We start from the raw sequence: 26,011 nt of genomic DNA, 5'->3' as shown, positions 1-26,011 counted from the left end.
TTATAATTTTCCTTTCTTCAAACATTTCCCAGCAGGAAAATCCTTCTTTGTCTCCATTTATATCTTTCAGTGTTCACTGTATACATATGCTTCTTTATACACAAATTTCTGCTTAACTGCAGTTCTTTTTTATGCCATAATTTCATTAAGTGCCTAAAATGAAAACGTTGCATTTGTCTTCATGATCTCTCTCTTTGAAGTACTGTACCAAAGAATATTCTTGTTTTCCTCTAGATTGCCTGTCACAACTTCATAGCAGAACAAGGGAAACTATTATGAAATTCAGCTGCCTGAAAGCAGCATGTATCAGAAATACACTCCAAATACTGCTGAAAAAAAAAATTAAATACATTTTTGGAAAACAAACAAAATTTTTAAATAAATCATTTCTGACGAGGCAAGCTCCAAAAAAGAAACAGTGGTCTATTTCAGTACAGGTTGTATTTCAACCAGTATGTTAAGGAAGCTGAAAGAGTTGGGGGATATACCTGCAGTTCCAGTTAACCCTTCATTTGGGTCCATCCATTCTTACCTCGTGCACTGGAAGGGGCAGAGTTAATCATCTGGGATGGTGCTGAGTGGGTAGAGCTCAGGCTTGAGGTGGAAGGGCTGGCCTGGGATGAGGATAAAACAGACACGTTGGTGACTGAGCCTTGGTACCTGGAGTTAGGGTAAACAAGCTGCAGGAGGCAGAGAAAAGAGCTGAGTGGATCAGTGCATTAGATTTTTACCTGTCTCAGGTTCCCCAGTGTGACCTGTCTAGGAAATAGCATCAGTGCAGGCCACTATTAATCTGCACTCAAGACTTGGGGACTCAGCCTCTCACAAACAAGAACAATAATGCCTGTGTGTTGAACAGGTCAGATAAATAACATGCTGACTAAAATCTCACTTTTTGAAAGCAATACTACGATCTTGGACAGCAACTTTCACTGTATGAATACAGATTTCTTCCCAAAGTAAACCCGGATGAATTACTCTGTTGTCTTTCTTGAACAACCTCAGATTCTCCCTGTTTGGTTCTTCACAAAAATCTCACTGGACAGAATCAAGCGTGTGGGTAGTTACATTGCACTCATAAGTGCAATGCTCCAAGCATGCTCAGTGCCATCTCTAACAATTGCTTCTGGGTGCACTGGAGCTGTACCTGCATGTGGTACATATCCTCAGCAGTCTCCCCCACGGAACTGTCTGTCAGGATAACCAGGTTTCCAGTTTCGCTGGAGGTGTGTGATGACAGAGAGGATGACGAGTGTCGGACTGAACCAAGCATGTTCAGTGGGCTGGAATGAAAACAGAGCAAGAACAGGGGCATTATTATTTTTTAATTTGCATTTTAATTTCTGAAGTCTCATTTGTTTTTCCAGGTTGGTTAAGTACCTGCTTTAGGTCATCTCTACATGTCAAACACTTTTGAAAGTATCAGGCTAAGTAAAAGCTTAAATCCATAAATGTTGAGTAAATATGAAAGAAATGGAAATAAGATTATACTGAAGATAACAGTGCGTACGTAGGGTGTTGAATTTCAGAACCCAAGGCCAGGTTAACATGTCACTATACATATCAGCTGTTCTTTTAACAGAACATTCTGAAACCACTTTCATTCTTAATACCCAAGTAAGATGAGTGGAGCAGCTTAATAAAACATTCCAAAGGAAGCCAAGCACAAGAGACAGGCCAAAATGCAGTTTTTATTACTGCATTGTTGGGCTCCTGCATTGCAGTTAAAGTCAACTTTCTAGCTGACAGTAAATTAATACAGTCCAACTGGTGTGCAATCTGTGCTCTAATCTTCCTCAGATTCATTTTTTGTCACCGTGAATCACATCCACAAATACATACTTTGTACACTATAGAATCTCCCCACTTTACCCTAATAACTAAAAAAAAGGCTTTACTAAGTGATGAATTTTGAGGAAAAGAATTTTATCACCCGGATACCTAATGTTGCCAAGACCCTAAAGCAGTACAAGAGCTACTCAACTGTAATTTTAAGAAGGGAACCATGGATCCTGTAACTCAGGACCAAGTTTACACAGCTCTTTATGCCAGGCTAACCAATGTAGACCCACCAAGAGAAATAAACATTGAAGAGCCATTGACATTTCATAATCCGAGTGACATTCTTTTCACTGTTTCTCAGACTGGCATGGATACGTACATTTTCAAAGAAGCAGTTTTGGCTGGATATAAGAACTCTGTTTTGACCTGAAAAATCCCAATTTTTGTCCTCAGTCAGTTTTTATAGGTGGTTCTTCTGTTTGAATAAATGTTTGAATAAACATCCACATTTTCAGATATTTCTCTGAATGCTGAGCTATTTTCTGGTATTCTGATCAAAACACCCTTGGCAGCCTCTTATATTTGGGTTCTGATTTGATTAAAACTAAAAACAATTACACAAACATTTTTGGAGTCTTAAAAATGGGCACATACTGAGTTCAGTTTCTAAACCAAACAATACAATCTTCCTTTCATGGTAGATTATTTATTTGCCATTTGCATAACAGAAGTATGAGAAGTTGGAACCTCCAAAGTCAGATTGAATCTGGAGAGCTGAGAAGAATCCAAGTGGCAGATGTGTAAGAAAAGAGATGAAGTAACATCTGGAGGCATTTAGGGTATGCTCAAACTGGAATCCTCAACATTTTGATTCCATCCTCAAACTAATAATTAGCCCTGAATGAAAATAAAGGATGCTTATACCAAAACTGACCCTCCTCCTCCTCCGGTACTATTAACTGCATCTTTGACCCCTGAATCTTAATTCAACAGTATGCAGAGATCTTTGATATTTCAGCAGAAGAAAACAGGGTACCTGTGTCGATGCAACAGCTTTATGCTCTCCGGGCTCATTGGTCCGTGCGAAACGAGAACATTGCCGCGTGGTGTACTAGTGCCAGAACAGGCTGGACTCAGCTTATCCAAACCAGGTAACTCCTGCACATGAGACACGGAGTTTTTAATTACTATAGATATTTTAGCCAAATTAGTCATGAGAAAATTACAATGTTTTCTTCTCAGAAAAAATCGGATCTGTTTCCATGTTCTTTGTAATCATCAGTTACCTGTGTTTCCACAGCATAAGGAGCTTCAGTGTTTTATATCCTTATTCTCTATTTCTAACAATACTTTCAAGCCACCATTTCAGGAATTTTGGAGAAAAAGAGAGGTACAGAGTTGTTCAAATTGCAACCATCTCCATTTTTTTTCTGAAAAGAAAGCTGAACTCAAAAATACAGATCTTGTCTAAATTCTAAAGAAAGGCAATGAACACAGGCTGGACACAGGCTATAACCTGTATGGATCTCATCTGCTGGAAGAGAAAGGCTGTATTAAAATAATTGTGGTGCTGCTATTTCTGGCCATCCTTGCATAGTATTCACTCCTAAGAGCAGAGGTAAAACCCTTCAAGTTAGAAGCTTTTAGAAAACACTTCAGTTGGAAAGTAAACTGCTAACACATTTCAGGTAATTCTTTTACATTATATGGAAAGGTGTCCTTTGGTTTCGTTGTGATATTGTTCAAGAAAGCGATGAGAATTACACTTGAACAGGAAGAGGAGAATGCACTGCAATTTCTGAGACCCATCTGGCAAAGATGTCTCTATAGCTGTCACAGAATACTAATGTACAGCAGTGCACAAACGGATGGAAAGGTACCTTTCCTAGAGGATGACACTTGTATTTCTGGTATATAACAGGTGGTGTGAGCCATACTCTGGAGGCAATTCTGTTGACTATATAGGAAATGCAAATCTATAATATTGCGTGCCTAAATCAAAGTTGGAAGCCTGAAGTAATCAACAGGAATTTATGTTGCTGTCTATATAAAAACACTTCTGGAGGGCCTAGTCCATGTCATGCTACTTGAACTATGACAGCTGTAAGAGCTGAACATCTAACGTGTTTTGTTAATCTTTCTTCTTCTGTTTTATATTATTTTATGACAAGCCTGAAAATTGAACTTTACAATTGTTCTGTGATATTAAATGAGGACCAGCTTACATGGTACAAACTGGATCGCATCATCTGGAACTGGTCTATCAGTTTCTTATGCAGAGGACGCATTTCTGGGTGTACAAATTTCTCATGGACTGCCAGACCCACTCCTAAAACATGTACCTGTTAAGAAGAAAACAAGATGACAAAACTAAATAAATCAAGTTTAAGAGACAGAATTTAAACCTGTCCCTCAGGTCTGTCATTGTGTAAGGGAGTGCTGTAAAATATACCACCGTTCTGTACATGACTGCTGATAATCAAGTAAGCCTAAGAGACCTGGCAAGTTTATATTACTTCAACAAGTACTTCACGTGTGAGACAAGGACATCATGTCACGTTGGATTACATTTATCAGGGACAACTGTAAAAAAATTACCAGATTGATTGTCTCTCCAGCAGTTAACAGCACTGAGTCCTCATACAGATAATTCATTGTGACCAAGAAAATTCCTTCCCAACAGTGTCAGAAAAGGGGTCAAAGTTGCCAACAGAGATTTCAAAACAAAGGAGATTCTGATAACTGAGCTGAACAGTAACAGCGTTCAGCAGTGTTCACTCCTTCTGTTGCTCATTATTTATTTATAAAGGTCACATTTTCAAAGGTCAAACATACAATATTAGTAATTAAAAGAGATTATATAAATTCTCAGATGAAAGAAAATAGTAATGATAGCAGGCTTAAGATACATGTAATTCCCTGCATGATCCAAACTCAGTACAAACAATAGCTAATTAATTTTCAAACATCCTCTTGAGGATTGAGGGGAGATAAGTATTATCTTCATTTTACAAATGGGAAACCTGAAATGCAGTTAAGCGATTTGTTGACAAAGCAGGCCTAGTAGCTCTGTGAAGACTTGACCACATTGTTTAATGGGGTGTATTTTGCCAAACCTTCCATTAACAGGGATGTGATTTTCTGATTTCACTCCCATCAAAGCATCCAGCAAGCTTTATCTACCAAGATGTTTCACAGAGACACTAAAGAAAAACAGAACTGTAGATAGTGTAAGTAGACATTAAGTTTTCCCATGTAGGAAGACATAATTAAAAATGCCAAAAATGAACGGCAGGCCTGAAATGTGGCAAGATGTCTAGTAGATAATAAATGGGACAACAAAATTCATGTTATACTAGCAGAGCTTCACCTAACATTACATGAGGTGAATGGCTTGTTCATAAACTCCTCGGCCATCTCCCCTCCTTTTTGTTTAAATATACTTTAAATCTCCTGTACTGAAATTCTTTTATTCTGAATGAATCAGTTGGATCTGGTGTGTTTAAAATGACTGCTGATGAATCCAGACACCAATGTTCTTTTGTGTCTAAAAAGCTGTACCTGTTCTTGCATGAGTTCCTTGAGCTGTGTGATCTTCTCTGCATCTGCAGGGTGCTTCGTGATATAATCTTTATCAAAAAAGGCCTGTAGGAAAAAGAAAAAAAAAGCTTTCTGCTTATTGGGAGATACTCGTCATAACTTGTCTTCGAAAGATGAGAGGAAAAGGTCCAGAAATCTTAGGAGAACTAAATATATTAAACTAACAGCAGCAGCTCAATTTTATCACTTTTAGCACTCTGGGAACCAGGTAAAGCTACAGTATGATTGTATCAACCTACATGATTCTGTTGCTCATTTAAAGGAAACAGTGTAAAATAGCATAAGACAGTCCTCAGCCCTGAAGGATCATGAATCTGATCATATTTACCTATGTGACAATGATGAACAATACCACTAAACCTTTTATCATCCAATGATTTGAATTTTGTATCGTTTCCTTCAAAAAAAAATAATCCTTAAATTAAGTGAGTAAAGTGGTAGCTAACCTAAAGGAAGAAGAGCATTCTCTGTATGATTTGCAGGGAAGACATGTCCCAGACCCCTGGACTGCTGCTGCCATTTCTGAGTATCTCAACCTAGACTTACCTTTTGCAACGTGGAGTTTAAGTAACAGCTTGCCAAAGAATTAACAGATAACATATGAGCTAACATCATGTAACTTTAGGTCTCAGTGAGTCTGAAATTAGGCTAGCAAAGACAATGGTTGAGTAGCACGAATCAGCAGCTTTTCCTGATTTCAGGTCCAAACAGTCTCAATTACCATGAATTCCACTGCCTCTGCTGCAAAATGGACTTACAATGTAAGCAGCGAAATAAAATACATAAATTCTGATACATTCCTGTACCTGCCAGGTGAGGGCTTCCAGGTAAGCCAAGATTTATTCTTAAGAAACCCGACTGTCAGCCGCACCTACGTGGTATCCCAATTCTACATTTGGATTCCCTTGTTGACAAATGGCTATGCAAGTGCTGATGCAGAACAACCAAGCATGGGGTTTTAACCTTATATTTAGAAAATGTGCGTGAAAATTTCTTATCTTATTAAATGATACTTTCTTTGAAACAGCAATGGAAATAAAATTGAAAAATGTCAATACTATATTCAGAAGCAGAACCCCGCTTACCTCCTGGTATCGTGCAATTCCTCCATTCACAGCTGCATCAATCACTCCATTCAGACACATGCTGAGAAGATTAATGTTACCATGCATTTGTTTATGCTGGTACTGGCTTATCAGTGTTCTCAGCTCCTGGTTTTTGTTCTCAACCACTTGAATGGCATTTTCCAAAGGACTTACTTCAACCTCAAAAGGCAATAAAACACACTTTAATTCCATGGACACTTCATTGTGATTTATTACCTTCCTTATAAAGATGGTTCAGTGATCTCTCAGTTTTTACTGCTAGAAAATTAGCTACATTAACAAACTTTATTGTCGATAACACTGTATTTCAGGTCACTGAGTTGTGATAACTTCTTTCTGTAAACTAACGTAATGGTAACAATGCAATTATTCTATCTTTCTGGCACTTTCTGCGTTATGCTGTCATGTTCCCTCACCTAATTCCCCTGGTTACATTCAGCAGTTATTTAGACTAAGTGGTGTAAAAATTAGATACTTAATTGCTGTAAACCTCATCATTTTAAACTGCAAGATTTCAGACAGAAGTTAAGTTGCCTATTCCATGTCCTTAGTAGGTCATCATTTCAAACCTCAACTATAGGAACTATAAATGTTACCAGTTCTCTTCTCTCCACTTCAAACCAACGAGAAATCCCAGGCAAACTGTGAGTCAAGGTCAGAGTGGTACGTTCAATCCACAAGCTCTGCAAAGAATTAATTGAGAATGTGAGGTACACAGTGAAACACAATCACATCAACTACACTCGTGCCCCCCACCCCCCCAAATAAAAAAATCAGTATGCTCTATAGCAATACATTCAACATTTCTGTTAATTTCCAGAGGGTGAGATTGGCTACCAGTTCCATCATGGAAACAGGGAAGATCTTGTGAACATCTATAGCAGTAAGAAAAAAATTCCAGCCAAACAAAAAAAACCATCCTTGCTTCAAAATGCATTTCTCCTGGCACTAAAATGACTTATCTTTAAATTGGACAACATTTTAATCAGATCAGATGCGTAGCCACCAACAGCCACTTGTTGTTTGTGTTATACTATTTTTGGCCATCATATCAGGATTACTTGAAAGGCTCTATTAGCATAGAATAACATGAGAGTAGTTGCCTTGAAGAGATTAATTAAAACACAGCTTGCTGACTACTTGTACCTTAAATTCATTCTCCTTGTCCTTTGGGCCTTTGTGGAAAGGCCTATCATAGCGGAATTTCCGGATATTGTTGACTCTGTAGAAGCTCTTTATGCGATCAGGGACACGGTCCATTTGTAGCACATCTATATTGTCTGGGATGGGAGTGACTGCATAGATCTGTAAATCTGCAAATTGTGTAGTCAAAGAAAGCCATGGGACATAAAACAGGAAAAGCTCTCTCTACTGTGGAAATAAACAGGACTGTGAATTCAGAAAGTAACGTTCCCTTTTGTTTTCCAACATCCTTCTTTTGCAAGTGAAACAAGAGCACACTGGACTAGAGCTACGAGGACAGTCTACGGAGTGGTACTTTACAACCAGATTAAACAGAAAAAGATACCTGAGGATGCAGAGAGTACATATTAAGACATAAAAAAAAAAATCTAGGTTGGACAAAATAGTCAGTTCCTATTAGTTTTAATTAGAGCTAGGTGCTTCATTGCTGCAGGCACTTCAGTAAATCTTTGTATTTAGGAAACTATCTATATAGTATTTACCTTTGATAAATTTTGCCTTAGATTTGCCTTTTGCCTTTAACTTTGTCTGTAAACAGTTGTTATCTGATGTTTATCAGTTTAGTTAAACAGATGTAACCTCGGTGTTACAGGCAAGGTCCCTCATAGGTTTGATCACACTCACAACATACACATACAAACAAACCTTCTGTCTATGAAAGTATCAATGTTACATAGCAAAGAAGAGTGGAAAGCACATTAAGGAAAATCTAGTCGTAAATACAAATCAGTTTCAGAAGATTTAACTTACTGACAGTGTTCTTATGGCTAAAATCCTGTAGTATCCTTGCTGGTGCCACACAAGCCAAATGGCAGTGTTTTTATAAGTAAAATCTCCAAAGTCTCTGCAGACCCATTCATTGTTATGTGGTTCAGTCCTTAAATATACACAGATAGCACTGCATTGGTTGAAATAAAATGCAGTACTGATCGCCAATGAGAAGTAGTAAATTCAGAGCCTTAGTTAGAAAAGAGTTCAAGTAGTTTAAAAGAAGACTATGAGAAAAAAGCTGAAGTGAAAAACACAATGGAAAAATAACACTTTTAAATTAATACCCGTTCCCAATAAATGTTCTCCAAGAGAAGGCATCAGACCATGTGATTAATGAAGTAGAATGTCCATTATGCCAATGCCACTGGTAAAGGTGAAAGCCTGGATGTTATCAAGCAGTCTCTTACACATTGCATGCGACCTGCAGTACTCCCTGAATAAAAGGCAAGGAATCTCTCCAATGCTATGTTCTGCAGTGTCTGCTATAGACAGGTGTATGGTTTTGTCTGTATCCAGCTCTACCCAAGACAGTTATGAACTGAGATATCCACAATGATGACTTTTCAGCACTTTCCTCACTGTGCTCTACCTAAATATAGCTTGCCCTTTTCTCTGAAAGGATACACTGGGCATCGCACTGTAATATTGAGTCGTCCGGGTGGTTGGGATGCTGCATTGCAATGGCTTGTGGAAACTCACTCAGCATCCTCTGCTGGAAGGCTTCCAGCCTCTCATAGTCGTGGCCCCGACACACGTATTCTTTATTCTGCAAGAAGGACAATCATAAATTAATCTCTCTAAAAGTTAGGTTAAATTCTATTTTTTTAAATCTCACTTTGAATTTTACTGCTTCAAAAAACAAGGTATGTTACAAAGTCAATACACTAACGCGAGAGTAAGAAGTTCTGGTAACACAGCTGGTGTATTTTACTCCTCTCTTTTTCATTACAAAGTATTTCATCAACTGATAAGTAGACCAGCCCATTGATCTCTAACAGAAAGGTACCTCTGCTCCCTACACATGTAGCATCCAGTCCTATGGTTTTGTCTGATTTGGTTTTAAAGGTAACTGAACAGGGTCTATTATTTAATTGGACTATACTGAAACATAGCAAGCAACGCTTCAGACTAAGTAACCAGCTTGGCTGTTCTGCACCGGGAAAGCTGCCTTCAAATGCAATCTCCACGAGCTGGATAAAAATTCTGAGGATCTCACAGGACAGAGGGAGCTAAATGTTTATCAATGTACCAGTTAGAAAGGAGTCATAACAAACTTCATAAAAATCATTATTTAATCATTGCTGTATTGTCATACCCATACAATCCACTTCTGATCAAGTCGATCATCCTCAGGAACGCTCCTTGTCTATAGTGGAATAATATGGAAAAGCCTTACCAAGAATTCTGAGTGGTCACTTAGCCCTAAAAGCAATCTCCTCTTGATAAACAAAATTTCCCTTCTGCCAGTGATGGAAAGCTTGCATTTAAATATGCCTCTTGAGGCATTAAACCATTTGCTCAGAGTTCTTGGATGCTTTTGAAACATCTTGAACTCTGAACAGCAAGATACAGGATCTCTATAGTCCTCAGTGTCATAAAGATTATATTCCAGTGTCTGAACTATATTGCCACAAAATACAATTTTGATTGTGCTACTGTTGCCTGATGCAAGACCTATCAAAGCAGGCAAAACTCTGATTCTGTTAATTTTAACTCTTATATACATTACAATAGCTATAAGTACTTTACAATAGCTCTAAGTACAGGGTGATTTTTCACGAAAAAGAAACTGCACTGGAAAGGGAAGGGGGCAAAAAAGAATAGTTCTCCCCATTCTATTTCTTGCATTTAAGCAGCTGCAGTATATGCAATTATTTTTTGCTAACTGCTTTGCAAAAGGGTCCAGCAGAGCAGGAGCAAAATGAAAGAGAAAGTGGCAAAACCCAATCGTAAAATACAGTTAAGGAGCGCAGTGTCTTTGGCTTTGCATTTCATCTTTCTGGAACAGACCGCATGTTCCATCTGTGACATGTGTCACTACTTGGTATGAATCAGTCACAGCAGCCAATGAACTGGGAGAAAACCTGCGTGATGAATCTTGACAGTTCAGTCTATAATGCCCAAACTTTGCAGCTATTATTAAATTTGGAGTGAGTCCATATTTGAAGGTGAATCTCTTCATGACACTGCATATTCTGCTTTTGATTGCAGCAATTGAGAAAACTGTAAGCCTATAAATAAAGTTAGTATGATTCTAAAAATAATGCCCTAAAAACACCTCAGGGCTGAATTTAATAGACTCTTCAGACAGATGCCAACACAAGATCTCAGAATGTAGTTTGTCAGGCCTTACTTGAACTTCTGGTAGGTGAAGACACAAACAGTTTTAATTTATGTAGGAAGGCTAGAAAGAGATGCAGAATTCATGGCAACATGAGCAATGACTTTTCTAGACAAAAGGTCTACAAAATCAAAGATTTTGAAGCAAGTGGTTATTTTCTGTGTTACGCTATAAATCAATAGAAAAATAAATGAGAGAAGTACATGAAGTTATTTGATCACTTTAAATCATTTCTGTATCCATTTAAAAATTTTAAATCCCTGTAAATCTTTTTCTTCTCTAGAATGGCTGCTATGAATCTCTTTACGGTGTGATCCATGCAGATGCGACTGCTAATGGGCTTAGTCTGTGCTTTGCAATGTGTAGGCTGTATGGATCATTAGAGAGAGAATGGAGGAGGGTGACTGCTAATGAGATTGCTACATTAGTAATCTGCTATAAGAAGTACTGCTACCAAATATAATTGCAGAACTAACAAGGATTATAATTATATATGTTCATGTCTGCTGTGAATGTTTCCAGCCACGTACCCATACTGATACACCATTTCAGAAAATGCTGTGCACTAAAAACTTGTGCAGTGTTAAATGCAGAGGCCAATCAGTCCAAGGCAAAACTGGGGGATCCATAATAAAAGACAGCTAGAGTCACCGATACTACTTCAGACGTAGGAACATTTATACGCTGTAATGACTTTGTTGTCATTTATGTTTGGAAACATCTGTTGTTAGAGATTAAAAAAGAAATTGTTTTCTCTGGAGATCTTCATAAAAGAGGAGCTTCATATGCAACACTTTCTCTTCCTCAGATTCCTTTGCACACACTTCTTTGAAGCGTTGTTTCAGGATCCTGAATTATGGCACTGTTCATCTTCACCTTTGAGTTACACAACACTGCTCTTTATCCGCTGATACTTCCACCTTCATTTCCAACTTGCCTTCACTTCCCCTGGGCTTCCATTAAAGTAATATAATTAAACACCAATGTTTAAATCTTGGTTAAAAAAAAAAAGATGACGGAAATTTAAGAGTGCAATTTTCAAAACATGTACCTTATGAAATAAAAAAGGTACACACTTTTGCTCTTGATAACTTCTTACTGTGTGACTCGAGTGGTGCCATCTCTTGTCAAACCATTACTTCAAAGAGAACACAAAACATGCTGCTCCATGGTTAGCTTCAGGTTAGCTTGTCCCGTCAAGCTAGATGGCATCCACCATCAATTTTCAGGCAGTATTTACAGAAGTTGTCAGATTATATTCCTTCCTTGCTCTGAACCAGCAAGGAGGAGTTGTATGAACAAATACCCATTTTACATTTTATTCCTCATTAGGAAGGGAAAGTAATTTCACTTTTAAAATGGATTTCAGACCCAACTGATCCTGTATACACCAAAGACAAGAAGATCAAACAGAGGATGTGTTCCAAGAAGCTGACAGGCTTTTTGCTTAACCTAGGAAAATTTTACTTGTAGATAGCAGAAGAGTGTCATTAGTCTGGTATTAGAATCACTCCAGCATGTGAGATTTTTTTAAAGCATGATAATTTAAGATGATGAAAATTCGTTGAGTAATGACCCAACATTGCTGCGATAGAGCATTTTGCTTAATATAGAGGCAATTTTTGCTGATCTGCAGATTGTCAAAAATACACATAGGCATGAGTCAAATTTCTGATGTCTGTTCCTAAGAATGCTCCCAACCAACCACATCCTTCAGTTCTGACAGAAAGCTATTTCTACTTGCACAGGTGTAAAATATAAACTGAACAGCAGATGTCCTATTTCCACAGCTGAAATTCAAAGCCTTAAGTGCTACTCTGAACCCAGTCACTTTGCCATATTTTGTATAACTCTGGCTTACCCGCAGGAAAAATGGGAATTTTCGACCATAAAAACCAACTCTGAAAAATTCAGGTTCCAAGCGCTGCTGTTCCATGATATTATCATAATAGGTAGCTTCCATTTTCTGTGAATTAAGAAGTTAGTTGCTATCAGACTCTTAAAACTTCACTTAAAACATTAGAATCTAAAGTTACATTAAAATATTTCATTATTCTTTTGCATGCATTTTTAATGAAAAGAGTGAAATTATTTTAAAGATTAAAATTATTAATTAATCAGTCTACATGGTGGAGCAGACTATAATATCACCATGCTCATTTTACATTTTGGGAGATATAATGAATTTTTTTCTGTTGTACCTCAAATTAAATTTGCACTACAGAATTAATGGCAAAGCTGAGATTAAGGTATCTGTTGCCTGGCTCCCAGTGTCCTTTTCTAACCATATACTCAACAGCTCTCTACAGCTCAAAATCTATACTGCTGTCTGAAAAATTTTATCAGTTCAATTGGGTTTGCTTTAATTGAGTTGAGGAGCATGAAACAGGATGAAACAAAATTAGATCTTCTACAGCTCTGTATACCAGCAAGTTTAACATGGAAGAAAAGTTGGGGGTGGGGAGGAGAGGGTTGAAAAAAGGTCTTTCTCTATTTAGTTACCTGCTCCATAGCAGTGTGCTGGCATTTGCATTAAGAGTGGGATTTCAAGAACCCTTGCCAAATTGAATCTCTGAAATGCTTATAAGAGTTTCTCTGTAGCAAAAAGATAGCTTTTTAAAGAGAAGCATCAGTTTAACATCATTGCTTCCACTGCAGGGAACCCTAACAGCAGCTTTGACTTTGAACACTGCACTGAGGTTTTGTTCTTGGTTCCCACACGCGTTATCTCCTTTTGTAAAATGGAGAATGTCCCAAAGTTGTTGTGGGAAGAATAAAGGAATGGGCTGAATGATGTGAACGTCACAGAAACTTAGAGTGGGGAGAAACTCAAGTCAGTTCAGGTCAACACAGATTTAGGGGTCTTGAACAGAAAACATATAATGCAAAAGTGAGCAAAACAAAGAGATGAGATGCTCCTCACCTGCCAGTTGATTAAATCCAATTAATAAAGAGGCAGAGAGAATAGATAATTTGCTGATGTTTTAGGAATACCTTGGTGCACTACTAGACTAAGACTTGTTAATAGGTTTGTCTGCTCATCACTCATGATCCGTTTAGCAAAGGATGTTTTATGCAAAAATAAACATAAACAGGCAATGGCAAACCAAGGTCCCCTGCATGTGTTTTCCATATACTCATGGGAGTTACAGTTGGCAGACCTAGAATTACTTCAGTAGGCCTACAATGTCATTGGAACGAATCAACGGCAAAGGAGTCTTTCTTTTTTTTTTTTTTCTTTTTTTTCCAATTGAGATTTTTCTGTCAGGAGAGATAAAACTTCCTAGAGAATGGAAGAGATTCTGCAAGGAGAGGAACTGCTGCTACTTACCCGAATCCAGCTGAGGCTCTGGTAGTCATAGAGGCTTTCGTACTGTATGGCCAGCTCTCTGCACAGCGGGATACCAAACTCCCAGCTCTGCAAAACCAAAGCAAATCACACTCACAGTGACTGGCATGTTACCACCAACTCAGCTGAGAGGAATACAGAAACTTGTTTTAGGCAATTCATTAGCTATGAAATGCCAGGATTAGATATGAAAATGCAATGTGATGAAACAGTTTCCATTAAATATCAGATTGATTCCTTCTTCAAGATGGTAACTGAAGCACATATTTTATTGAAATTACATGCAGGCACTGTTCTTACTGACAGTTTACTCATGAGACCGGGAACTTCTTTAGAGAAATATAACAAATTTTCTTCCTGTTAAATCCCCCCCAAGTATCTCCTCTGCTTTCTGCACTAGAACTCCCTGAAGCGAAGACTCTTGTAATCTAGGGCATGGCTCCGCAGCAAAACGCTCCCCTTCCCAGGGGTGCTACTTCCTACTGAAAGCATAAAACCATCAAGCGATAGGAAACACACAAATGCAGAGACAGAACGTTCTCAGAACTGAGCTGCATTATTGCACTCCGTATCCGTATTCAGAACCGAAAGCAAAACCCCACTTCTTTAACTTACAGTCTGCATACACCAGATCTTTTCAAGCACATATTCACGGCCCTCAAGGATAAGAAAGGAGATTGCGTTTGGGCATGCCCACACAGAGAGGAAGCTTCCCTTGTTACCTGTTATCTTTTTAGAGTGTTCGTTTTATACACCCTTGAACTGAAATCTCTCCCATCATCTTGCACCTGCACAGACTGGAAGTGCTTTGGGGGAGTGATGGTTTCTTACCATAGTTATGTAAAGCATCTGGAACACAAAGGTCTCAGCTGAGGTTTGGTTAGATTAATTTTTATGCACTATTGGGTTAACTTGCCTTTCTGTTTTTTAAACTTGGACTGTATTACAGTGAAAACAAAATTAATGTGAGTTATATTGACCTCATTAGTATTAAAAAGCATAATATTGTACATTGTTGGTAACAGTAATTAACAGTAGTGATGTAAAATATCAGCACTTTATATGGAAATAGCTTTTCTGGTTCCATGTACCTTCACTTAAAGAAGAGAACCTCTGCACCAGTTGAGTTAATGTAGTAGGCCCTTTGCCATGCTTCCCTTTATACGCATGCATTCAGTGTCTGTTCTCTCATCCTTACTACCAAAGTTTTTTTTGTCCTCTGAACAGCAAAAACGTTATCAACTTTAAGAATTTATTTATTAAAAGAGAGGATAATTTGAAAAACCAAGAAGGAAAAAATAACATTCCTACATCTCTTTAGCTTCTCTTTATTATAAAAAACCTACTAAAAACTTGCTGAGTAAAATATTCATTCAGGATGGAAATAAAAACTCTTCTAGAACTGGCTAGGAATAAATGGCTTTTGTTGGACAGAAGCAGAGTCTCACTTCCAAATGGGATGCTGTGGCTAAAGCATTACATAATTCTGCAATCTGTCTTCTGGATGGAACCACAAAGCTGGCTATCTTCCCTTACAGTGATCCTAAATGTGTAACCTTTTTATGCTACTTTTCGGATGTGAATTATATCAATAATATGTAACCACATCTCATTTCTCTTTATTTAGACAAGCTTTTTCACATGTACTCTGATACTGTTTCTGTCATCCTAGCTCACGCTCTCTCTTCCTTTCAATCAGATTTCAACACAGAGAATTGTACCATGCCAGCTGAATACTCTGATGATAAAGATGTGGTATGTAAATGGAAGAAACACAATATACCCAGGTAGCTTCTAGAAAAGAGAGTCATAGATATTTGAAAGTAAAGCAGAATGAATGGATATGAGTCATAGGGATCCTCCTTTTTTAAAATTGGTAATGTTAATGAGTACTATCTTCACAACGTAGAAATTGAATATACAGTTCTGTGTGCTAAGTGTCACTTTCCTCTAAAGTATCATCCTTCCCCCTTCTCAAACAATTTCCTAATGTCTCCACTGTTAATTTCATTCATTACTGCTTTCTCTTTTGCTTATGTCTGATCTGTTCGTATGCTGTATATTATATCCTTCGCTTGTAAAGCTCATTCATCTGAGTTTTATTGCAGCCTTCTCCAGTGACACCAGCAACTCTCAGCTGAGTGCTGTTGACGGCACACAGGAAGCAGATAGACAATCAACATCTATGAGTGGGAGCCTTTATTTACCCACATCCCAACATGCAGATTTCTTTTGGAAGTGTGATTCAAATGAGTGTGCACAAGAGAAATTAGTTCAAATGTTGTGTAGAAAGAAGACAATTTAAAAATGAACTGCTTTGTAAATGTAGCACTGGGTCCCTCACAGCACTTGGCTGAATACATGCTGTGATGCTGTGAAGGAGCTGGTCAGAATTCTTAGTTAATAAAAATTAGCAGTGAACTGGGCAGAAAAGAGTTGTGCAGTTCTCAAGCCGTTGCTGTCCAGAAACAGGATTGGTTAGGTTCAAATTGTTCCATTCAGTCTCCTTTAGCTAGGAGACCTTGAGTCTTAACAGACAAAATCAATCAAAAAAAAATTAACGTTACGCACTTACTTGCACATGCTACCTGCTGAGCCATAAACTGATTCAAAGCATAGCAAGACAGCAGTAGGAAGGAATATGCAGAGTGAAGGGTAAAAGGGTTTTGGAAAGCTTTGTTCCTCCCCAGCACAGGAAGGAACTGCTTCTGAGAATGGGAGTTAGACGATCCTGAACTCCCTTGCAGTGCCGCAGCTGCTCCCTGCACTCCACCAGCATGCCCTTTATGTCATACTCACAGGATAGTCATATGGCCTTAGCTTTCCCCCCTTACCGTGGTGAGGTTTTCCCATGAACAAATGCAGAACTTTTACACCTCCTTCATGTTGCTCTGACCCCCCCTTACTTAATTGGAAATGCCAGGAGCAGCATGAGAAACTTAAGTCTAGATATGCAAGAGAACACAGAACAACAAATCCCACTCTTCAGGACCCAGGGAGGTCCTGCTTCACCTTAGGGGAGCACAGAAAAACAACCTGTCAGAAACAAGTTGAGGGAAACAAGATTCTTCTATTCCCTGAGCTGTTCTCAGTTACACAACCACAGAAAAAGTGGCAGAAAGCAGCAGGAAGATTTGGCTTCTCAGCATCTTTCACCTCCAGAGCTCAAGTGACATACAGCTTAAGTGGATTATTCAGTCCTTCAGCTACCATTTAAAATAAAGGAGGATTAAAACACAGCCAAGTAACTCCAGAAACACCCCGTGGGGAAAAAAACTTAAGAAGTTAACACTCCATAATCTGTGAGGAGATTAATAGCCAAATTACATCCATTAACTTTTTATTCACCCTCAGTGTTTATGTGGATGGCCTGTTTGTCAAAAACACAGGCTCAATTTACGTACATAGTCTCTGTTATGTTTGTCTAGTCAGACAATACGGTACTGCAATATTTGCACAAGTCAGCAATTTAAATTTAAGTGCAGTCTTAAAAACCCTTAAAATTTCTGAAACTAAATAGAGAGCCACATGCAGTATTATTTAAAAGGACCTAGAAAAGATTCCTAGATAATTAATTGCTTCCTCATAAACCGGCCACTCCTTCTTACAAACAGGAATGTGACTTTTTTGCAGGCTCAGCAGAGAATGTCTCTGCCATAAACATCTTTCTTTTATCAGGGCCAGGAAAAATATCTGGAATGTCAACCCTACATGAATGGAATCACATTTGTATTTCATTTCATTGTCATTGCTATCAGAGGGAAAACCAGCCCTGACGTGCACATACAGATGTTATATTCTAATAATATATGCTATAGGAATTTTTCTAAAGAAAAATTTGAAAATACTCTGACAGAAGATCTCGCTTCATCTCTGAAACGATCCGAAAACACCATGATACAATGGACTAACACCTACCTCTGCACTGATTTAAATATTATTCGCTTTAGGAAACGCATACCAAATATGTGGAATTAAAACGTATTGAAAATGTATTGATTTTTTTCTTGTGCAATGGATGGAACTCCACTTTAAGTGAAAGGCACTTAAAAACACCAGCAATACTGAAAAGGCTTATAACTTTTTTAGTAAGGGACTCCTAGAATGTATTGCATGCCATTTACTTCTGGAGGTTAGAAACAGAAGTCCTTAAGTGAGAAGCGAGTCATAACACAACAATTTGCATAGACAATGCTTTTTTTTTTTTTTTTTTTTAATTAAGCAACAGGCATTTATCAAGCTCTCTGTCATGTTAGGTGATCCAAAGTTTTACATGTATTAAAACATTCCAGCCTTTTTCCCATTGGCCTACCTAAACTAGTTCCAAATGGTATGTATAATGAAATATCTATATCCATCTTCTCATCTGTTTTTTGGTCTCGAGAGCCAAGACACAATTTGTCAAGTTATTAAACCTTTTTATATAAATTTACTTCCAGACTACTGAACCAAGATGATAGCCTTGCAAACTTTAAGTCAGGAAAAGGGAAGGAAGCTGCTGGAAGAGAGAAGAAGTTGGCATACCTTCCCTTTGTTGAAGTAATGGATAATCTTACGGCACAGACCTTCCTTACGTTGCCACTCTGACTGAGATGGATAATGCAGGAACTCTCTCAGAGGTCTGTCCTCCCACTGAAGCAACTCACAGTACAAAAGCAAAGTAAATGCAGCCTCTGTTGGAAATGCAATCATTGAAGACTGAATCAATGGCAACAAATAACTCAGCAAATAGGCTAAAAGGTCACAGGCTGCTTCTAAAACAGTCTGGAAGTTCTGATGTACAATTTGAGAAAAAAACACTGAAGCGTTAGATTAGCATGAAATTATTCAATTACTTAAAATAGCAGCACATAGCTGTTTCAAATAAACCTGATTCTTAGGTACAAATCTGTCAAGTCCCTTTCTACTAGATACTTGATTTAAATGCACAGATACACAGGTGTGTAACTAGATTTGGAGTCTGCAGTTGTAAACAAAGCTTGGATAACAAAGAACTAGTCAATAGATTTCTTAAACACTCTCTAAGTATTGCAATGCAAGGAAATTTGGCAAATGGTAGTATGATGGTGGGTTTGTGATTTCAATCTTCCCCTAATTTTGATTCCATTGTTGTGATTTTTCAATCAACTGTCCTTGCAGAACACTGTAATGTAAAGTTCAAGGTGCAACAGAACAGTTGTGTCGTCAGAGACATGCATTACTTCGTGTGATGGAGTGAGGTAGACGTCAGCTTCTAATCTTTCCGACTGCTGTAACTACAGGAAAAGAATCACAGAATGGCTGAGGTAGGAAGGGAACTCTGGAGGTCACCTAGTCCAACCCCCCTGAAATGCAGGGTCACCTATGGCACGTTGCACAGGATGGCATCCAGGTGGCTTTTGAGTATATCCAGAGAGGGAAACCCCACAGCCTCTCTGGGCAACCTGCTCCAGCACTGTCACCTTCACAGCCAAGAAGGGGTCTCAGTTTGTGCCCGCTGCCTCTTGTCTTGCTGCTGGGCACCACTGAAAAGCATCCCTCCCCACCCATCTTCTTGACACCCTCCCTTAGGTATTTGCACACACTGATAAGATCCCCTCTGTCTTCTCTCTTCCAAGCTAAACTGGTCCAGCTCTCTCAGCCTTTCATAGGAGAGATGCCCCAGCCGTCTCTCAGCATCTTCGCAGCCCTCCGCTGGCCTTGCTCCAGCAGCTCCATGTCCCTCCATGTCCCTCTTGTCCTGGGGAGCCCAGACCTGGAGACAACACTCCAGGTGGGGCCTCACCAGGGCTGAGCAGAGGGGCAGGATCACCTCCCTCGACCTGCTGGCCACACTTCCTACGGCACCCCAGGATCCCGGTGGCCTTCTTGGCCACAAGGGCACATTGCCGGCTCCTGGTCAGCCTGCTGTCCACCAGGACTCCCAGGTCCTACTCTGCAAAGCTGCTCTCCAGCAGGTCAGCCCCAGCCTGTGCTGGTGCACTGGGTTATTCCGCCCTAGGTGCAGGACCCTGCACTTGGTTTTGTTGAACTTTACGAGGTTCTGCACTGCCCAATGCTCCAGCCTGTCCAGGTCCCTCTGAATGGCAGCACAGCCCTCGGGGGTATCAGCCATTCCTCCCAGCTTTGTGTCATCAGCAAACTTGTGGAGAGTGCACTCTGTTCCCTCATCGGGGTTGTTGACGGATAAGTTGAATGAGACTGGACCCAGTACTGACCCCTGGGGGACACCACTAGCTGCAGGCCTCCAATTAGACCCTGTGCTGCTGAGCACAACCCTCTGAGCTCTGCCATCTGGCCAGTTCTCAATCCACCTCACTGCCCACTTATCTATCCCCACACTTCCTGAGCTTGCCTATGGGGATGTCATGGGAGACAGTGTCAAAAGCCTTACTGAAATCAAGGTAGACAACATCCACTGGTCTTCCCTCATCCACCCAGCTAGTCATCCTATCATAGAAGGCCATCAGGTTGGTCTAGCATGATTTCCCCTTGGTGAGCCCATGCTGACTACTCCTGATCACCTTTTTCTTCTCCATGTGGTTAGAGATGGCCTCTAGGATGAGTGATTCCATCACCTTTCCAGGGATGGAGGTGAGGTTGAGTGGTCTGTAGTTTCCTGGGTCCTCCTTCTTGCCCTTTTTGAAGACTGGGGTGACATGGGCTTTCTTCCAGTCCTCAGGCACCTCTCCTGTTCTCCATGACCTTTCAAAGATGATGCAGAGTGGGCTAGCAGTAACATCCGCCAGTTCCCTCAGCACTCATGGATGCATCCTATCTGTGCCCAAGGATCTGTGGTTGTCAAGTTTGCCTAAGAGATCTCTGACCTGATCCTCTTTGACCAAGGGAAAGTCCTCCTTTCTCCAGTCTTCCTCCCTTGTCTCTAGGGTCAGAGACTCCTGAGGGCTGGTCTTAACAGTAAACTGATCCGTAACAGAAGTTTTTGAAACAAATTCAAGAGATGTTAGAGAATAACATCAGAAGAGTCAAAAACTTTCACTAGGATTTCAAACAGACCCTGTATGATGTCTTACTAACCTGTATAGTTCTCAGCCTGTAAGTGCATGTCACACAGCTTGTGGATATAACGGATGTACATCTCTTCCTTGTTAATTTCTGACTTATAGAAATTCTGTAAAAGAGAGTTTTTATTTTCATTGAGAATTTTCCTTCATTCAAGACAATCAGTAGCATCTGTGTACGTATATAGGTACTGAAAAGAGAATACATTATTAGTGTAAAGTGAAAGGACTAATTCTTTTCACATTCACACTGATTTAACCCACTAACTTTTTTATGTAGTGATTTTTTTCAAAATGAGGATATAGTCAAACACTGGAAGAAAAGGTGAGAGAGGTTGTGGGACCTCTGTCACAGAGATACTCAGAACTCAGCTGGACAAGGCCCTGAGAAGCCCAGCCTAAAGGCAGAGAGACCACAGACCTCCAGGGGATCCTCCCAACCCATCGTTTTCTGTCATGCCAGTGCTCAGATTCTGAACCTACAATTGCTGACACAGATTCCTACCCAATCTTCCCCATCCCAGCTTCAATTACATTGCACAGTATCACAAAGAGATAAACATAAGGAAAAAATCTTTACCATAAGGTTAACAGTGCAGCCAATTTTCTTGTTTTCTGTTTCATCGCCTTTCATACAATCCCTAAGAAAGCAGAGTAATGTTGAAACATACACCTGCAAAATTTCCTTTTAAAATACATTTGAAGCTATCTTAACCTTCAGAGTTTCCTTGGATCACAAAAAACAGTGAACCATATACTTTATTTTATAGTTGCTTTAAGACAAAAATTCATAATATGGCCTAAACAATATAAAACCCGCCTTAATGGCATCTGAGAACAAGCACCTGAAGTGACCACTGCATTTCTTACAACTCTGAACAAATACCAGATGGCAGCAGTCAAGCATCTTCATAACTAAAGAGCTACCATAAAAGTGAAAGGTTATTTACCCAGATGTAATTGTTTAGTGGTTCCCTAGAAAAAGGACTAGGTTTCAGAAATTCAGGTATCTAATGTAGCGTTGGCATCCTGAAAGATACAGCCTGACTGATTTAGACTAGATTACTGATTTTTTCACAGGTAAAATAAATCACAGAAAAAATCTGTGGATTCTGCAATTCTTATAAATAATTTTGATGTAAGCAGCACAAAAGAAGAAGGCTTCAGAAATTACCAATCTTGACTTGAAAAAGTCACATTCATTTGCGAAGGCGAGACAAAATTTTTAAAGCAGTGACACCACAAACTTTCCTGAGAACTACACTGTCAGCTAGTTGGCATCTGGGCTCCACAAGATGTCAAAACTGATTAGTAGAGCTCTTCACTTCATAGCTCTCTATGTGATTTGCAGAACTATCACAGCAGCTGACACACTTCATCTGGGTATTTCCAAATTCTCATACAGTTCCCTATCCTGCTCTGCTCAGGGAATGAAATATTCTGCTGCATATTGAGTATCAGTTAAAAACTGGTATCTGTTCCCAAAATTAAGCATGAAAATGAGTATCTGTTCATCCAAGCTGCGTTGATAACAAATTCCATTTAAAAAGTCAGCTCCCTTGCATTCTCTTTAAATGTCTCTCAGATATTTGGTCTTTTTCTTAGTAGTTGTATGGCAGTTGTCAAGAAAAAAAAACAACACAGGAGATTGGATCAAACTGTTCGGGACAACAAAAAGAACAAACTAAAAAGCACAGAAAAGGATTTAGGATTGCAGAACATCCAGCCTGGTCACAGGCTTTCACCTGTAATGAGCAGCAGAAAAAAAACAAACCAAACCAAACAAAAATATTATTTGAACTCTCGTCAGTAGGCTAAAGATAGAAATATATGGGGCAGTTCTATATAGTTTCTAATTGTCTCCTGTTCCATAAAAACAACTCTGAGTGTGCGCACATAAACTAGAAAGTAAAATATGTTTTTGTAACTAAATCAAAGCTCACAATAGTCCTGCAAGCTTTAGTCTAAATCCTAACAGAGGATGTCTAGTTTGTAGTGGAGTCTTGCACACAAGTCACCAGCTGACAATTCAGCCTTTCCTCAGATAAAGTTTTCTAACCCTGCCTGCTTAGATGGAGGTGTTCAGCATGCGTCAAAGACCTTGGTTCAGCAAGCCATTTAGAATCATTCTTACACTTAGCATGTATATTGCTTAATTAGGCAAGATCACTTCAAAGCTAAAACGAATAAATCATTTAGCAACCTGAATAAACCTTAGTCCAAAACTAAGAATGAACAACTTCATCTTTGTTGTTTTTCGGGAATGAGCATACAAGAATAAGAATTAGGGCTCTGGAGCTGTGAACTTCGGATTTCTGCTCAGAACCCTGCAGCAGTGAGGTAAGCTTGCAGACATAATACCTGCCATCAGAGAAGCATGCAGCTTGATAAACAATAAAAACATTCTCTGTACAAAAGAAATTTGATTCTAAAACTTCTAATACATATACTCAGAACATATTACTGTTGTTGCCAGATACCTATAGTCAAGCAGACGCTCCATGAGGCGAGTAACTGATGTAACAAAAGAGATTCCAGTTTCCCGCCATGTTTCCTGCTCAATCTTCTCCAGCAAACTGTTCAGAGACGAAAAGAGCAGATAAGGCATCCGGGGGAAACAGCATAGTGCATGCAGACAGCTGCAGACAACTTTGTTTCTTCCTCATGAGACAAGTACACAGAATTACTATCTTACCTGGGATAAGGCCCAAAGAGCTGGGTTCTACTCCAGGCAGCATGAAGCAAAGACAAGGAAATTACAGAATTGACAGGAAAAGGAAAATTGTCTTCACATTGCCATATAAAATATACAAAAGATAGCAATGATCATGGCAACAGTTGATTCCCACATTATTACCTGTAGCTTAAATACTGCTAACAACAATCATAAGATGGAAGGGAGTCTAAACCTAATGCAAATTCCTCTTTGTACATCCTCACATTAATTTTGGTCTCTAATCAGCAACCAACTAACCTTGCATCGCAATTTATTAAACTGTAAATAAATGAAAGTGATATTTTTCTGATTAGCAAGCTAAACAATACAGGCAGCACGTCATTGAGATGACTGAGAAGAAAGAGAAAAGGCTAGAATAAGAACACTGAAAATCATATTAAAAATGAGAAAAGAAAGCAAATTTACATGTTAGTTTCCTGAAAGTGATCTCTGGTCAAAGAACTTGCCACTTTCATACTGACAAAGAAATACTGTTAGGTGTTGTACGTCCTCACAACAGGCAAACTCTTTTATACTGAAATGATTTCCAACCAAGGGACCCAATTCACACTTCACCAGTACAGCTGAGACAACAGAAGTCAGGACCAACTGTTTATTTCACGCTGCATTTATTAAGTTTGTGAGAAAAGAGATGAGATTTTCCAATTCTGTGGAATTGTTTCCTCAAAGCTGACAGTATTCGCAGAAAAGACAGTACAAGTATAAACTAAAAGGTTGCTGGACTTCAAGTTCAAGGTTATTTTTCTTGGCTACACATGCAGTCATTATCATCTACAAATAAGTGAAACTATGGTCCCTGAATTATTAACATTTCAGCTATCAAGTACCTTCTTCTGGAGCTAATGAAAAGCTGAACTTGAATTCTTCTTGCCAGGTGAATAAAAATAAAAATAAAAAGATTTTTTCTTTCTTTCTTTTTTTTTAAACAAACAAACAAACATGAAATATATTTATCTGTAGACACAAAGTGCCAGACTTCCTGAGGCTGAATACGCAGAAATCAAAATGGAATAGATTTACATGCTTTCTAAGGATGAGCATACAGGATGGGTTGGCTGATTTATCTTGACAATGAATGAATGTGTAAATGTAAACTGAGAAATACAAAGGTTTATGCCTTAAATTGCCTCCATACAATTGCTGGCCACATAAAATTGTCTGGAACATAGAATCATAGAATTATCTAGGTTGGAAAAGGCCTTCAAGATCACCAAGTCCAACCATCAACGTGGCCTGCAAAGATCCATCACTAAACTATGTCCCTAGTGCCACGTTCACATCTCCTGAATACCTCCTGGGATGGGGACTCCACCACTGCCCCGGGCAGCCTGTTCCAGTGCTTGATCATCCTCTCTGTGAAGATATTCTCCCTAATATCTGATCTAAATGTCCCCCGGTGCAATTTGAGACCATTTCCTCACATTCTACCACATGTCTACTTGAGAAAAGAGACCAGCACCTTCCTTGCAGCTCCTTTCTGGTAGCTGTTGAGAGCAATGAGGTCTCCCCTCAGCCTCCTTTTCTCAAGACTAAACAATCCCCATTCCCTCAGCTGCTCCTCCTTTGTCATTTCCTTGTCCCGTCAACCAGCTTCATTGTTCTTCTCCACACATGCTCTAGCAACTCAATATCCTTATAGCGAGAGGCCCAAAACTGAACACAGTACTCGAGGTGTAGGCTCACCAGTGCTGACTACAGGGAGAGCAATCATTTCCCTGGTCCTGCTGGCCACACTATTTCCGATGCAGGTTCCTTTCTTCAATGGCAAGGACTTAAGTACTTCTCTGGTCCCCACTGCAGTGGTATTAGTGTGCCTCACGTATTTAGTTCTCATGAATTTATTCTCATAACACTCCAGGAATCTCCTAGACTGTTTCCACGCTTACGTTTATCCTTATGAGTACTGTGTATTTGGTGTGAAAGGAAGTGGAAACACTGTCATGATGGACTCTGGAGGAATATACTTAGAACTGTTGAGTCAGCTCAAAGAATGACCTTCAAAAATTATAAGCAGCAAAGGAAAATGCTGAGGAAAACCTCTTGCTCTAACAAGGCCTGACCTGATAGACTTTCTCTAAAACATCCCAAGGCCCTGATTACACATACTGCTAAGTTAAAAAA

General features: G+C 39.2%; 1 protein-coding gene across 16 annotated transcripts in view; it reads right to left on the bottom strand.

Annotated features, from left to right (window-relative positions):
• DOCK3 (dedicator of cytokinesis 3) overlaps positions 1-26,011 on the bottom strand; it is a 212,402-nt gene that overhangs the window by 14,652 nt on the left and 171,739 nt on the right. For 11 of the 16 annotated variants that reach the window (XM_035338064.1, XM_035338065.1, XM_035338068.1 and 8 more), the window contains 16 exons: positions 23,849-23,875; positions 23,634-23,729; positions 21,734-21,794; positions 21,170-21,263; positions 18,677-18,825; positions 14,135-14,221; positions 12,665-12,769; positions 9,087-9,228; positions 7,635-7,801; positions 7,085-7,171; positions 6,468-6,647; positions 5,344-5,427; positions 4,008-4,124; positions 2,819-2,940; positions 1,148-1,283; positions 533-680 (listed from right to left, as the gene is read on the bottom strand). In XM_035338064.1, the coding sequence (XP_035193955.1) occupies positions 533-680; positions 1,148-1,283; positions 2,819-2,940; positions 4,008-4,124; positions 5,344-5,427; positions 6,468-6,647; positions 7,085-7,171; positions 7,635-7,801; positions 9,087-9,228; positions 12,665-12,769; positions 14,135-14,221; positions 18,677-18,825; positions 21,170-21,263; positions 21,734-21,794; positions 23,634-23,729; positions 23,849-23,875 (1,802 nt within the window). The remainder of the gene's footprint in view (positions 1-532; positions 681-1,147; positions 1,284-2,818; positions 2,941-4,007; positions 4,125-5,343; positions 5,428-6,467; positions 6,648-7,084; positions 7,172-7,634; positions 7,802-9,086; positions 9,229-12,664; positions 12,770-14,134; positions 14,222-18,676; positions 18,826-21,169; positions 21,264-21,733; positions 21,795-23,633; positions 23,730-23,848; positions 23,876-26,011) is intronic. The other 5 variants (XM_035338073.1, XM_035338069.1, XM_035338077.1 and 2 more) reach the window with 2 other exon arrangements.

This window comes from Oxyura jamaicensis, chromosome 12 (genome assembly GCF_011077185.1).
Source record: "Oxyura jamaicensis isolate SHBP4307 breed ruddy duck chromosome 12, BPBGC_Ojam_1.0, whole genome shotgun sequence".
NCBI lineage: Eukaryota > Metazoa > Chordata > Aves > Anseriformes > Anatidae > Oxyura > Oxyura jamaicensis.
Note: the sequence above shows the minus strand (reverse complement) of the source record. Positions and strands in the feature narration are given on the sequence as shown.